At 41.9% G+C, this 15,707-nt stretch overlaps 1 protein-coding gene across 1 annotated transcript in view; it reads left to right on the top strand.

Annotated features, from left to right (window-relative positions):
• aldh1a3 (aldehyde dehydrogenase 1 family, member A3) overlaps positions 1-15,707 on the top strand; it is a 111,898-nt gene that overhangs the window by 72,668 nt on the left and 23,523 nt on the right. Inside the window, exon 5 of the mRNA XM_067598062.1 lies at positions 13,975-14,036. Coding sequence (XP_067454163.1) covers positions 13,975-14,036 — 62 coding nt within the window. The remainder of the gene's footprint in view (positions 1-13,974; positions 14,037-15,707) is intronic.

Genomic DNA, 15,707 nt, shown 5'->3' with positions numbered 1-15,707 from the left:
GGTGGCCGTTTTAGATACATAGGTGGCGCTAGAGAGCACATTTTGGCACTTTGGGGTTTAATTTTTACATTTTATCAAATTTTTCACCATTCCTGATGTGCGTGCCAAATTTGGTGAGTTTTTGAGCATGTTTAGGGGGTCAAATTTAGAGTTAAAGTGGCGTAACAAGAAAGAAAGAATAATAAAGAAACAAACACACGAAAAACAATAGGGTCTTCGCCCTTTGGGCTCAGGCCCTAATAATAACTCCTTCAGTTTCAATAGGGCTTCGCACCGGTCGGTGCTCGGGCCCTAATTAAAGCTGCAAGCAGCGATGATCGGGCCCTCGCACCCCAGCGCATGTCGAAGTGACGCTCAGTCGAAGGGCTTTTGTCAGTGACTTGTTGTGTAAAGTTTGAGGCAGATCCAACCATGTACACTCAAGTTATATCAATTTCCTCTGTCATGGCGAAACATCAAAACTCAACGCCACGCCACGGCCAAACCATCATGATCATACACTACTCTAGATGACACACACTGATTTTGAAGTCCTTACGATGAAATCTGTAGGAGGAGTGCGTTAAAATACAAGGTATGCGAAATGGCCAAAAAAAGGCGAAAATTGACCAGTTTTTCAAGATGGCCGACTTCCTGTTCAACTTACAATAAGGCGTCAACAGACTTTTTTGTGCGTCTTGACATTATACATGTGCCCTGTGAATTTCATCTTTCTACGTTAATCTGGAAGGCGGGGCTGCAATTTTGAAATTTTAAAGGGGGCGCTGTTGAGCCATTTTGTTATGCCCATTCAAAGCGACCACATAGGATTTTAGCTGACATCACTCTAGACATGTGTGTCAAGTTTCATGACTGTAGAGCAATCCCTTCTCCCTGAAAAACAGTATGATATTTCATGGCGAAGGATGTGTCGCCATGGTAACAGCATTCAGTTTTGGGTCATGAGCTGCCAAATGTAGCATCACCAAGGTCTTGTTTATTAGCTGACTTAATTTCAGGTGCATCAGCCAAATTTCCTAGGAGTAATTAGACAAAGTACGACGCATGATACTTCCTGTTGCCAGTAGGTGGCGCTATGACTTTCGCTAAATATGAGACTGAACATGTGTTCAGATTGGGACTCTTAACAAGCATATGAAATTTGGAAAAGATCAGACCACGTGGAGTCAAGTTATAAGGCATTGAAATTTCATGGCGTCACATCGAAATTCGCCGCGTCGCCATGGCAACACCTTTCGACGAAGGGTCACCAACTTCATAATATAAGATCTCCAAGGTCTTGAGGCTATTCTCAGTAAATTTCAGCTGGATTCCATCACCGTGCTGCCCACAGGGCGTCAGAGCGTAAAACATGTAACTTCCTGTTGCCAGGAGGTGGCGCTATGACTCATATCCTGTATTGTCACGTGGACCCGTTCAGGGCAGGACTCTTATGAAGCACAAAAGGTTTGGCTCTCTTAGGATCATGTATGCCGGAGTTATAGCCGTTTCATTTTTCATGGCGAAGGATCGAAATTCGCCGCCCAGCCACGCCCCCTAGGAAAGACTAATGAGAATTGTTTTAATAACTTTTAATCTCCTATGCCTGTAGATGATACGGACCGAATTTGAAAGTCCTGGGGTCAAATCTCTAGGAGGAGTTCGTTAAAGTATGCGGGCTGGAAATGACAAAATCGGTGCAAAATTTCAACTTTGATACAAAATGGCCGACTTCCTGTTGGAGTTAGGCTATGTGTCCTTGAGACTTTTTGGTGCGTCTGGTCATGATACATATGCATACCGAATTTCGTTCTCCTACGACAATCTGTATCGAGGGGCTCAATTTTCTTGACTTTCTAGGTGGCGCTGTCGAGCCATTTTGTCCCGCTTTATTTCGAGACCCATAAAATATCGAAATTTTCGCCAGTCTTGACATCTGTGCAAATTTTCATGAGTTTTCGTGCATGTTTAGGCCCTCAAAAATGCGTTTGTTTCGGAGGAATAATAATAATTAAAGCTGCAAGCAGCGATGATCGGGCCCTCGCACCCCAGCGCATGTCGAAGTGACGCTCAGTCGAAGGGCTTTTGTCAGTGACTTGTTGTGTAAAGTTTGAGGCAGATCCAACCGTGTACACTCAAGTTATATCAATTTCCTCTGTCATGGCGAAACATCAAAACTCAACGCCACGCCACGGCCAAACCATCATGATCATACACTAGTCTAGATGACACACACTGATTTTTAAGTCCTTACGATGGATTCTGTAGGAGGAGTTCTTTAAAATACAAGGTATGCGAAATGGCCAAGAAAAGGCGAAAATGTACCATTTTTTTCAAGATGGCCGACTTCCTGTTCGACTTACAATAAGGCTTCAAGAGGCTTTTTTGTGCGTGTTGACATTATACATGTGCCCTGTGAATTTCATCTTTCTACGTTAATCTGGAAGGCGGGGCTGCAATTTTGAAATTTTAAAGGGGGCGCTGTTGAGCCATTTTGCCACGCCCATTCAAAGCGACCACATAGGATTTTAGCTGACATCACTCTAGACATGTGTGTCAAGTTTCATGACTGTAGAGCAATCCCTTCTCCCTGAAAAACAGTATCATATTTCATGGCGAAGGATGTGTCGCCATGGTAACAGCGTTCAGTTTTGGGTCATGAGCTGCCAAATGTAGCATCACCAAGGTCTTGTTTATTAGCTGACTTAATTTCAGGTGCATCAGCCAAATTTCCTAGGAGTAATTAGACAAAGTACGACGCATGATACTTCCTGTTGCCAGTAGGTGGCGCTATGACTTTCGCTAAATATGAGACTGAACATGTGTTCAGATTGGGACTCTTAACAAGCATATGAAATTTGGAAAAGATCAGACCACGTGGAGTCAAGTTATAAGGCATTGAAATTTCATGGCGTCACATCGAAATTCGCCGCGTCGCCATGGCAACACCTTTCAACGAAGGGTCACCAACTTCATAATATAAGATCTCCAAGGTCTTGAGGCTATTCTCAGTAAATTTCAGCTGGATTCCATCACCGTGCTGCTCACAGGGCGTCAGAGCGTAAAACATGTAACTTCCTGTTGCCAGGAGGTGGCGCTATGACTCATATCCTGTATTGTCACATGGACCCGTTCAGGGCGGGACTCTTATGAAGCACAAAAGGTTTGGCTCTCTTAGGATCATGTATGCCGGAGTTATAGCCGTTTCATTTTTCATGGCGAAGGATCGAAATTCGCCGCCCAGCCACGCCCCCTAGGAAAGACTAATGAGAATTGTTTTAATAACTTTTAATCTCCTATGCCTGTAGATGATACGGACCGAATTTGAAAGTCCTGGGGTCAAATCTCTAGGAGGAGTTCGTTAAAGTATGCGGGCTGGAAATGACAAAATCGGTGCAAAATTTCAACTTTGATACAAAATGGCCGACTTCCTGTTGGAGTTAGGCTATGTGTCCTTGAGACTTTTTGGTGCGTCTGGTCATGATACATATGCATACCGAATTTCGTTCTCCTACGACAATCTGTATCGAGGGGCTCAATTCTAGGTGGCGCTGTCGAGCCATTTTGTCCCGCTTTATTTCGAGACCCATAAAATATCGAAATTTTCGCCAGTCCTGACATCTGTGCAAATTTTCATGAGTTTTCGTGCATGTTTAGGCCCTCAAAAATGCGTTTGTTTCGGAGGAATAATAATAATAACTCCTTCAGTTTCAATAGGGCTTCGCACCGGTCGGTGCTCGGGCCCTAATAATAATTCCTTCAGTTTCAATAGGGCTTCGCACCGGTAGGTGCTCGGGCCCTAATTAAAGCTGCAAGCAGCGTTGAACGAGCCTTCGCACCCTTGCGCCCAGCAGGCCGCGGCGCAGTCACCTAAGCTTCTGGGAACCAAGAAAACGTTTGGAGATGATCAGTGTGAGAGTCTTTAGACACACAATACTAACCAGTGTCTCTCTGTGAGCCCACCCCTCTGTTCACAAACAATTATGGGTAATTATAGATTATGAAATCAAAATATTGTTCACCTTAATCAATAATTCAGGCACCAACTGTAGGATCTGCAAGGAACACAGTTGCTATAATTATCAATTATCAATAATAAATAATTATAACAATTAACAGAATTATTAATATGAACTAACAAATACGGAGCACCACCCGGAAACCGGGACTAATAACCGAACAAGGTAATCTCATAAATGGGAGTTCACCTTGAATGTTAATATCTGAGAGATATCAACATTCAAGGGTGAACAAAGAACGGTTGAATTCGAGCTCTGACTCCTTCAATCAGCCACTTTTCACAATATGTTACCAATAATGACAAAAGAACTTCTCTTTAAAGATATAACAGTGTTTATGAAACTTAGCAAAATTAACAAAGTTAACAAATGCTTCATTCAATAAATAGCTATTCTAAAATCTAATCCTACCAAACAAAACACAAACAGCTTTGCACAGGGTTGGACACTTGCAGGTTGGACACTTTTGTCCGACGTTATCTGACCATCAGATGTGCAAAACGATGTCGGTGCGTGTATCTGTGCGCGCGTGAGTGTGGTGTTAGTCACAAGAGAGGGAGGAGGGAAAGCGATCGTGAGAGAGAGAGAAGCGGTTCTTTTTCCACAGAGAGCGCACGTATAGACGGCAGTCTGTAACGCACGTTGTCTGGTTTCAGATCGACAAATCAGTTTACTTTCTCACTCAAGGCAGCACAAACACAGTAGTCCCGAGCGAGACAAACACAAAATAGTCAAGCGTGGTGAACACAACTAACAGGCAGCAAACAGGCAGCAGCGGAGCGTTAACTGCAGCATGACCGAAAGAAGCACAACCAGTTAGCCTCTGCTAGCCTCTCAGCTAACCCCGGCTCTCTGTTTAGATCCAAACGGAGCACCGAGTCCCGATTTGTTATTTAGGTTAAAGCGGAGAACAGGCAGCAGCGGAGCGTTAACTGCAGCATGACCGGAAAGAAGCACAACCAGTTAGCCTCTGCTAGCCTCTTAGCTAACCCTGGCTCTCTGTTTAGATCCAACTGGAGCACCGAGCCCCGATATGTTATTTAGGTTAAGGTGGAGAGAACCAGCGGGTCTGTCGGCCAGCTGAGTAAGTGAAACCTACGGAAAAAACACCGTGACCATCACGGTAAAACAGTACGTAGAGAACTGCTGTGTTCAGCTGCACACATAGGAAATCCCTCGGCTGACAGGATGTACCACTCTGTGCGGGAAAATATTTTACCCTCCTATTTCTGGTTTATAACAATGATTGACAACCAGAATATTAGGTGCATTACTGCCACCCTCCGCTTCAGGCTGTGAACCAATGATTAAATCCTACACATTATTCCTGTCTGTGTAATAAACTACATAACGAACCTGCTGCTCCACCCATCCCCCCCCCCTCCCCCCCTCTCTCTCTCCCTCTCAACTGCAGAGAAGGATATTAGTGTACTCTACTTGTGAAATATCCTCATAAATCCCATAACTTTGGCCAAATTCTACATAAAAATCACATTTTTTTGTAGGAATTTTCGTCGCGAATCCATTGATACAGGTTTGAAAGTGGTCGGACTTATAGTTTAGACACCAGATGCCCCAGTTTGGCACAAAGTCCATGCCCAGAGATTGCCTCCCCATTGGTTTACATTGTAAGGTGTAATGTCGCACTCCAACTTTCAGGGCTTACTAAATCTAAACCGTTCGAGTTATTACAAAGTTTTTAATAACTTTTGCTCAACACAGTGTGATAAGTTAAGTATTAAAGTTTGAAGCCGATACCATTAACGCCCTAGGAGGAGATAGCGTTTATTCAAGGTCCAAAATTGGCACAAAATCATATTTTGAAATTGAGATTGCGGACAATGATGAGATACATAAACGCGAAAAATGACCACTTTTATCAAGATGGCCGACTTCCTGTAGGACTTACAATACGGCTCCAAGAGGCTTTTTTGTGCGTCTTCACATGATACATAAGCCCCCCGAATTTCTTTTTCCTAGGTTAATCTGGAAGGCGGGGCTACAATTTTGAAAATTTCAAGGGGGCGCTGTTGAGCCATATTGTCACGTCTATGCAAATGAAGTTTCGAGGATTTTAACTGGTGTCGCTCCAGACATGTGTGCCAAGTTTTGTGATTGTTGACCCATCCCTTGTCCCTAAAATACAGCATCGTATTTCATGGCGAAGGATGTGTCGCCATGGCAACGGCGTTTGGTCATGGGTCATGACCTGCCCAATGTAGCATCACCAAGGTCTTACATCTTAGCTGAGTCAATTTCAGGTGCATCGGCCAAATTTCCTAGGAGCAATACAACAAAGAACGACGCATGATACTTCCTGTTGCTCTCTGGCCCGTCGGGATCAGATCACGCTTTTTAAAAATGAGGGATATTTCTTACAAGTGTGGTGTGCTTTTATTTTGAAAGTTTGATTGACATGTGTACTGTCAGGTGTGTAGAGACAATAAGTAACTGCAGCTGGACACAGAAAAATACTCATATATTTGAATGGAGAGTGTGAGCGAACCCACACCTTTTTGAACATTTACTGCTTCCACATAATTTTAGATACAAACTTCATTTGAACTTTAAATGAGTCACGAGACTTTGACCTACAAATCTTGAATTTACATGTGTTTTCTATCTTTTATTGTTTTTGAGATATTAGAGTGTGAGTTTTAAGGTCTTTTCTTGCTCCTCCTGTGATTTTATAATGAGTGTGTATTGCGGAATGTTTCAGAGCACTGAGGGAGTGACATCACCAGGAGCAGTTGGAGAGGAGGATTTCAGAGAACGCTTCTTGTGAAATATCCTCATAAATCCCATGACTTTGGCCAAATCCTACATAAAAATCACATTTTTTTGTAGGAATTTTCGTCGCGAATCCATTGATACAGGTTTGAAAGTGGTCGGACTTATAGTTTAGACGCCAGATGCCCCAGTTTGGCACAAAGTCCATGCCCAGAGATTGCCTCCCCATTGGTTTACATTGTAAGGTGTAATGTCGCACTCCAACTTTCAGGGCTTACTAAATCTAAACCATTCGAGTTATTACAAAGTTTTTAATAACTTTTGCTCAACACAGTGTGATAAGTCATGTATTGAAGTTTGAAGCCGATACCATTAACGCCCTCGGAGGAGATAGCGTTTGTTCGGGGGCCAAAATTGGGGCAAAGTCTTATTTTGAAAAGCTGATTGCAGACTTCCTGTTGGATTTAGGTCAGGGGTGTCAGCATATGATTTGTAGGTCTTGATGAGACGAATAATTGAGTTTTGGTTCGATCTCTCTACGACATTCCTACGGGCCGTGGCGGCCATTTTAGATACATAGGTGGCGCTAGAGAGCACATTTTGGCACTTCGGGGGTTAAGTTTTACATTTTATCAAATTTTTCACCAGACCTGATGTGCGTGCCAAATTTGGTGAGTTTTTGAACATGTTTAGGGGGTCAAATTAAGGATTGAAGTGGCGTATTAATAAAGAATAATAATAAAGAAACAAACGCACGAAAAACAATAGGGTCTTCGCCCTTTGGGCTCAGGCCCTAATTAAAGCTGCAAGCAGCGATGATCGGGCCCTCGCACCCCAGCGCATGTCGAAGTGACGCTCAGTTGAAGGGCTTTTGTCAGTGACTTGTTGTGTAAAGTTTGAGGCAGATCCAACCATGTACACTCAAGTTATATCAATTTCCTCTGTCATGGCGAAACATCAAAACTCAACGCCACGCCACGGCCAAACCATCATGATCATACACTAGTCTAGATGACACACACTGATTTTTAAGTCCTTACGATGGATTCTGTAGGAGGAGTTCTTTAAAATACAAGGTATGCGAAATGGCCAAGAAAAGGCGAAAATGTACCATTTTTTTCAAGATGGCCGACTTCCTGTTCGACTTACAATAAGGCTTCAAGAGGCTTTTTTGTGCGTGTTGACATTATACATGTGCCCTGTGAATTTCATCTTTCTACGTTAATCTGGAAGGCGGGGCAGCAATTTTGAAATTTTAAAGGGGGCGCTGTTGAGCCATTTTGCCACGCCCATTCAAAGCGACCACATAGGATTTTAGCTGACATCACTCTAGACATGTGTGTCAAGTTTTATGACTGTAGAGCAATCCCTTCTCCCTGAAAAACAGTATCATATTTCATGGCGAAGGATGTGTCGCCATGGTAACAGCATTCAGTTTTGGGTCATGAGCTGCCAAATGTAGCATCACCAAGGTCTTGTTTATTAGCTGACTTAATTTCAGGTGCATCAGCCAAATTTCCTAGGAGTAATTAGACAAAGTACGACGCATGATACTTCCTGTTGCCAGTAGGTGGCGCTATGACTTTCGCTAAATATGAGACTGAACATGTGTTCAGATTGGGACTCTTAACAAGCATATGAAATTTGGAAAAGATCAGACCACGTGGAGTCAAGTTATAAGGCATTGAAATTTCATGGCGTCACATCGAAATTCGCCGCGTCGCCATGGCAACACCTTTCAACGAAGGGTCACCAACTTCATAATATAAGATCTCCAAGGTCTTGAGGCTATTCTCAGTAAATTTCAGCTGGATTCCATCACCGTGCTGCCCACAGGGCGTCAGAGCGTAAAACATGTAACTTCCTGTTGCCAGGAGGTGGCGCTATGACTCATATCCTGTATTGTCACATGGACCCGTTCAGGGCGGGACTCTTATGAAGCACAAAAGGTTTGGCTCTCTTAGGATCATGTATGCCGGAGTTATAGCCGTTTCATTTTTCATGGCGAAGGATCGAAATTCGCCGCCCAGCCACGCCCCCTAGGAAAAACTAATGAGAATTGTTTTAGCAACTTTTAATCTCCTATGCCTGTAGATGATACGGACCGAATTTGAAAGTCCTGGGGTCAAATCTCTAGGAGGAGTTCGTTAAAGTATGCGGGCTGGAAATGACAAAATCGGTGCAAAATTTCAACTTTGATACAAAATGGCCGACTTCCTGTTGGAGTTAGGCTATGTGTCCTTGAGACTTTTTGGTGCGTCTGGTCATGATACATATGCATACCGAATTTCGTTCTCCTACGACAATCTGTATCGAGGGGCTCAATTTTCTTGACTTTCTAGGTGGCGCTGTCGAGCCATTTTGTCCCGCTTTATTTCGAGACCCATAAAATATCGAAATTTTCGCCAGTCCTGACATCTGTGCAAATTTTCATGAGTTTTCGTGCATGTTTAGGCCCTCAAAAATGCGTTTGTTTCGGAGGAATAATAATAATAATTAAAGCTGCAAGCAGCGATGATCGGGCCCTCGCACCCCAGCGCATGTCGAAGTGACGCTCAGTTGAAGGGCTTTTGTCAGTGACTTGTTGTGTAAAGTTTGAGGCAGATCCAACCGTGTACACTCAAGTTATATCAATTTCCTCTGTCATGGCGAAACATCAAAACTCAACGCCACGCCACGGCCAAACCATCATGATCATACACTAGTCTAGATGACACACACTGATTTTTAAGTCCTTACGATGGATTCTGTAGGAGGAGTTCTTTAAAATACAAGGTATGCGAAATGGCCAAGAAAAGGCGAAAATGTACCATTTTTTTCAAGATGGCCGACTTCCTGTTCGACTTACAATAAGGCTTCAAGAGGCTTTTTTGTGCGTGTTGACATTATACATGTGCCCTGTGAATTTCATCTTTCTACGTTAATCTGGAAGGCGGGGCTGCAATTTTGAAATTTTAAAGGGGGCGCTGTTGAGCCATTTTGCCACGCCCATTCAAAGCGACCACATAGGATTTTAGCTGACATCACTCTAGACATGTGTGTCAAGTTTCATGACTGTAGAGCAATCCCTTCTCCCTGAAAAACAGTATCATATTTCATGGCGAAGGATGTGTTGCCATGGTAACAGCATTCAGTTTTGGGTCATGAGCTGCCAAATGTAGCATCACCAAGGTCTTGTTTATTAGCTGACTTAATTTCAGGTGCATCAGCCAAATTTCCTAGGAGTAATTAGACAAAGTACGACGCATGATACTTCCTGTTGCCAGTAGGTGGCGCTATGACTTTCGCTAAATATGAGACTGAACATGTGTTCAGATTGGGACTCTTAACAAGCATATGAAATTTGGAAAAGATCAGACCACGTGGAGTCAAGTTATAAGGCATTGAAATTTCATGGCGTCACATCGAAATTCGCCGCGTCGCCATGGCAACACCTTTCGACGAAGGGTCACCAACTTCATAATATAAGATCTCCAAGGTCTTGAGGCTATTCTCAGTAAATTTCAGCTGGATTCCATCACCGTGCTGCCCACAGGGCGTCAGAGCGTAAAACATGTAACTTCCTGTTGCCAGGAGGTGGCGCTATGACTCATATCCTGTATTGTCACATGGACCCGTTCAGGGCGGGACTCTTATGAAGCACAAAAGGTTTGGCTCTCTTAGGATCATGTATGCCGGAGTTATAGCCGTTTCATTTTTCATGGCGAAGGATCGAAATTCGCCGCCCAGCCACGCCCCCTAGGAAAGACTAATGAGAATTGTTTTAGCAACTTTTAATCTCCTATGCCTGTAGATGATACGGACCGAATTTGAAAGTCCTGGGGTCAAATCTCTAGGAGGAGTTCGTTAAAGTATGCGGGCTGGAAATGACAAAATCGGTGCAAAATTTCAACTTTGATACAAAATGGCCGACTTCCTGTTGGAGTTAGGCTATGTGTCCTTGAGACTTTTTGGTGCGTCTGGTCATGATACATATGCATACCGAATTTCGTTCTCCTACGACAATCTGTATCGAGGGGCTCAATTTTCTTGACTTTCTAGGTGGCGCTGTCGAGCCATTTTGTCCCGCTTTATTTCGAGACCCATAAAATATCGAAATTTTCGCCAGTCCTGACATCTGTGCAAATTTTCATGAGTTTTCGTGCATGTTTAGGCCCTCAAAAATGCGTTTGTTTCGGAGGAATAATAATAATAACTCCTTCAGTTTCAATAGGGCTTCGCACCGGTCGGTGCTCGGGCCCTAATAATAATTCCTTTGGAAACAAGAGGGCTTCGCGCTGGTCAGCGCTCGGGCCCTAATAATAATTCCTTTGGATACAAGAGGGCTTCGCGCTGGTCAGCGCTCGGGCACTAATAATAATTCCTTTGGATACAAGAGGGCTTCGCGCTGGTCAGCGCTCGGGCCCTAATTAAAGCTGCAAGCAGCGATGATCGGGCCCTCATCTCCCAGGTCTGTAGATGATACTGACTGAATTTGAAGTTGCTGAGGTCAAATCTCTAGGAGGAGTTTGTTAAAGTATGAGGGCTGGAAATGGCAAAATTAGCGTCAAAATCACAACTTTGATCCAAAATGGCTGACTTCCTGTTGTACTTAGGGTATCTCTCCAAGAGACTTTTTGGTGCGTCTGGTCATCATACATAAGCATACCCAATTTCATTCTTCTACGACAATCTGTATCGAGGGGCTCAATTTTCTAGGGGGCACTGTCAAGCCATTTTGCCTCACCTTTTTGCAAGACCCATAAAATATAAAATTTTTCACCACTTCTGATGTCTGTGCAAAGTTTAACAACTTTTCATGCACATTTAGGCCCTCAAAAATGCATTTGTTTCGGAAGAAAAATAATAGAGAAAAAGTCCCTGAGTTACAATAGGGCCTTCGCACTGTCAGTGCTCGGGCCCTAATAATTCCTTTTGATTCACGCTGGTAGGCGCTCGGGCCCTAATCAGAAAGAAACAAACACACGGAGTACAATAGGGTCTTCGCCCTTTGGGCTCAGGCCCTAATTAAGTTCTAGCAACTTCCTCTGTCATGGCGAAACATCAAATCTCAACAGTGTGAGGATGAGAATTTTCTGCAGGGTGAGACATGGCTGCCTTGCTCACACCTGTGTCATAAAAATCATGCAAGTTTTGTGCCCATTCACTTGAATTTCAATTAGTAAATTGAAAACCCTTGATGAGTTTGTGTGTAAAACAAATTAATTTCCTAATTTTCATCAAGTCTATTTTTAAGAAAGTAAAGACTTTTACTGCACGACATGGGATTTTTGCCGATATCCGATATGCTGATATTTCCAACTCATTGTGGCCGATTGCCGATGCCGATATATCCACATATTTTTACCAGCTGGCTGAGGAGGCTATTATGCATGCAAGCATAGATTATACTATGATCAAGAAAGACAATATATGAAGGAAGAACTTAGGAAGACTGGAGTTCAGTAGCTCAGCATTAAAGTTCTTGCCTCATATAGGCTCATGTCTTTCTTGATCATTAGTACAATATATGATTGCATGTGTAATAGTCTCCTCAGCCAAGTGGGAAATATGTGCATATATGAACATCAACTGGAGTGTGGCGCAGTCCAAGGGCTTTTGTCACAGGCATGTAGATGTTTTCAGACCTGGGCTGACAGCTCTCCCTCTCAGTTGGAGATAAGAATGTCACTCTTCTTATGAAATATCCTCATAAATCCCATGACTTTGGCCAAATCCTACATTAAAAATCACATTTTATGTAGGAAATTTTGTCACGCATCCATTGATACAGGTTTCAAAGTGGTCAGACTCATAGTTTAGACATCAGAACCATTTGTTTGACACAAAGTCCATGCCTAGCGATTGCCTCCCCATTGGTTTACATTATAAGGTGTGATGTCGCACTACAAGTTTACAGTACAGTTTTTAATAACTTTTGTTCAGCACAGTGTGATAAGTCATGTATTGAAGTTTGAAGCCGATACCATTAACGCCCTAGGAGGAGATAATGTTTGATCAGGTTCCAAAATTGGCACAAAGTCGTACTTTGATGAGCACAATGCGGACTTCCTGTTGGATTTAGGTCAGGGGTGTCAGCATATGATTTGTAGGTCTTGATGAGACGAATAATTGAGTTTTGGTTCGATCTCTCTATGACATTCCTACGGGCTGTGGCGGCCATTTTAGATACATAGGTGGCCCTCTTGCACTTTGGGGGTTAATTTTTCATTTTATCAAATTTTTCACCAGACCTGATGTGCAAGCCAAATTTGGTGAATTTTTGAGCATGTTTAGGGGGTCAAATTTAGTATTGAAGTGGCAGATTAATAAAGAAAGAATAATAAGACAGAAACAAAGACACGAAATACAATAGGGTCTTCGCCCTTTGGGCTCAGGCCCTAAAGAAGAAGACGAAAGAAACAAACACACGAAATACAATATTATTATAATAAAGAAACAAACAAACAAACAAATGAACACACGAAAACAATAGGCTCCTTGCCCTTAGGCAAGGACTACTGTTTTACAGTAGTCCTTTGCCTTTTGGGCTCAGTCCCTACTAATGTTATCATTATCCGCCATAGCTACATTGATTCTGATCTTTAATACAAGTGATATACCTATTACACATATTATATATTGAGCTTTAAAGTTCATTCATCTTGAAAACAGTACACTGTAAAAATTCTTAACTCAATGTTCATTTACTACTTTTTTCTTCAGTTATTATCCTAATCTCACAGTCATCATCACTGAATGGAGTTTACTCAGTTGTCATAGAGTTGTCATCACATAACTCTAGTGTGGAACTTGATAGCACTTCCTGTTCTAACAACTGAGCCATCTCCATCTCCTGGTGAAAAACATTAGGTGCAGGTCAAAGCCCCATAAAAAGTCGTTAAGTGACCGTGAGTTAAGATCTTTTTGTCAGACATTTACTAGTTGATATGAATGGACCAGAGGATTCCAAATGTTGTCATTATTTCAGTACAGTCAATCAGTACTTAGCTGTAAGCCCACCGAGTTCTCAGTATATACAGGATCACTGTTTTAACTTGACACTAACTGAAAATTCTTTTGCGCAAACAACTACTTGACCTCAGTTTACCTTGAGATTTTAGCCTCATAATGGTACCCTAAAGCAATAGCAAAAACAATCAGCGATGAAAATAAAAAAGCATATATTAGCAGTATCTTAATAAAACCTCCATCTAGAGTACAGTAGATCAAACTGAATATGTTGAACTCTTTCTGTTTTTTACAGATGAAAGCTTCATGTGTTTCACCAAACATGAACCTGTTGGTGTATGCGGAGCCATCATCCCAGTAAGTCCAGAGGAGATCTGATTTGAATTTATGAGCAATAATGTATAATAGAAATTATAAAAAATTATATATCTAATTTCTGAGACAATTAAACACACATACACAACAGAATGCATAAATAGAATATAACAGCATAACATTGCTGTTCATATACTGTTACAGTGTGTGTGTGCGTGTGTGTGTGTGTCTTTGTTTATGTGTATCAAATATTCCTCATGTTGTAGGGACATACAGCTGTTTACGCAGTCACACTGTGGAGTCAACTCCCTTTTGAGGACAAAAAGGAAGTTCCCTTAACGTAAATCATTACCTTTTAGGCTGAAAACCTAAGGTACTTTAAGGTAAGGTTAGCGTTAGGTTAAGGTTAGGGTAAGCACTATTTTGTTGAGGAAGTTCCAGTGAAAGGTACTCCAGGATCATTCTGACCATTCTGCAGTAATACAATCTGTTCTTAATAAGCGTTTCAGCTGTAAGGCTCTGTTGTGGTCTGGCTTACTGTATGTCTACATATGGATAATAATCTTCACATGTGTTTCTATGACATACAGTATGTCGTAAGTATGGCAGCAGAGTGTTAAAGGAATTCTGTGACATTTTGGGGAAAACATAGATATCAGTTTTCATCTCTGTGGATCAGTGCAGAGATAGGTTCAGGCTCCCAGGAGCAGAGCTGAGCCATGTGGCAATTTTGGCACAGTCCTGATCACATGATGCCTGGTAACCCAGTAAAACCTTTTGCCATACACATCCATTCCAAAAGAAACAGCTATACAAAATATAAATATCCAAATCATGACTCACATTCAGAAATACTCTTTAAATTAGTAAAATTTTACCCGTTAGGCTAATAAATCCACAGAAGAAATGGGAGAAATGTGTTTGGAGTATGCGCTGGATGAGCAGCTCTCTTTGGGATGAATGGACCACTATGTTTGGATTCATTATCCATTGTTTAATACATCTATGGATTGACCCTAGAGACTCAGGTTAGTACAAAGACTGTAAGAGAGGAAAGGAAAATTGCTAGATAACATCTGTCATAAGTAAAAAAAAACAACTTGAGTATTGTCTTTTTTGCTCGTTGTATCTATATAACACATATAGAAACATTGTGGTTTTAACTGCTGAGTTCAATGACCATATGCAGGTTTGAGTTCTGTCCTAACTTTGAACAAACCCCTGCTGATTCTTAGATGCATTTGCCTGTAAGCTAAAAAATAAAAATAAAAATACTACCTGTAAATGAGAGTCTCAGAGTTGCTTGAAGGTTAGTTATTTTTATATTGTTATAGCAAAACCTTGTAGGGTGGAGATTGGGTTGGATGGATGGGTCAAGTCAGTGTGTGACTTTGACTCATCAAGAGCCAGCATTGTTTTGATTTGAAACCTGACTATGATTGTTTACTAACCATAAACAAGAAGGGTTAGTTGCCTAAACCTAACCAAACTTTAACTATAGATATGACACATCAAAATCAAAAATTTGAATCATATGCATATTGGAAAGCATTGACATACACTGACATAGTGACAATAGGGCCCAGACCAGAAAACAATCACATACGCCATTTTGGAAGGTAATGACAAACATAAACATAAAGTATTTTGTCATTTATTTATTAAGTTTCCCCCTGCTTCCAATCATTGAGCTAAGCTATGCTAAACCAGCTC

This window comes from Thunnus thynnus, chromosome 1 (genome assembly GCF_963924715.1).
Source record: "Thunnus thynnus chromosome 1, fThuThy2.1, whole genome shotgun sequence".
In the NCBI taxonomy this organism is placed as follows: Eukaryota; Metazoa; Chordata; class Actinopteri; order Scombriformes; family Scombridae; genus Thunnus; species Thunnus thynnus.
The sequence above is the reverse complement of the archived record's forward strand: the minus strand, read 5'-3'. Positions and strand labels throughout refer to the sequence as shown.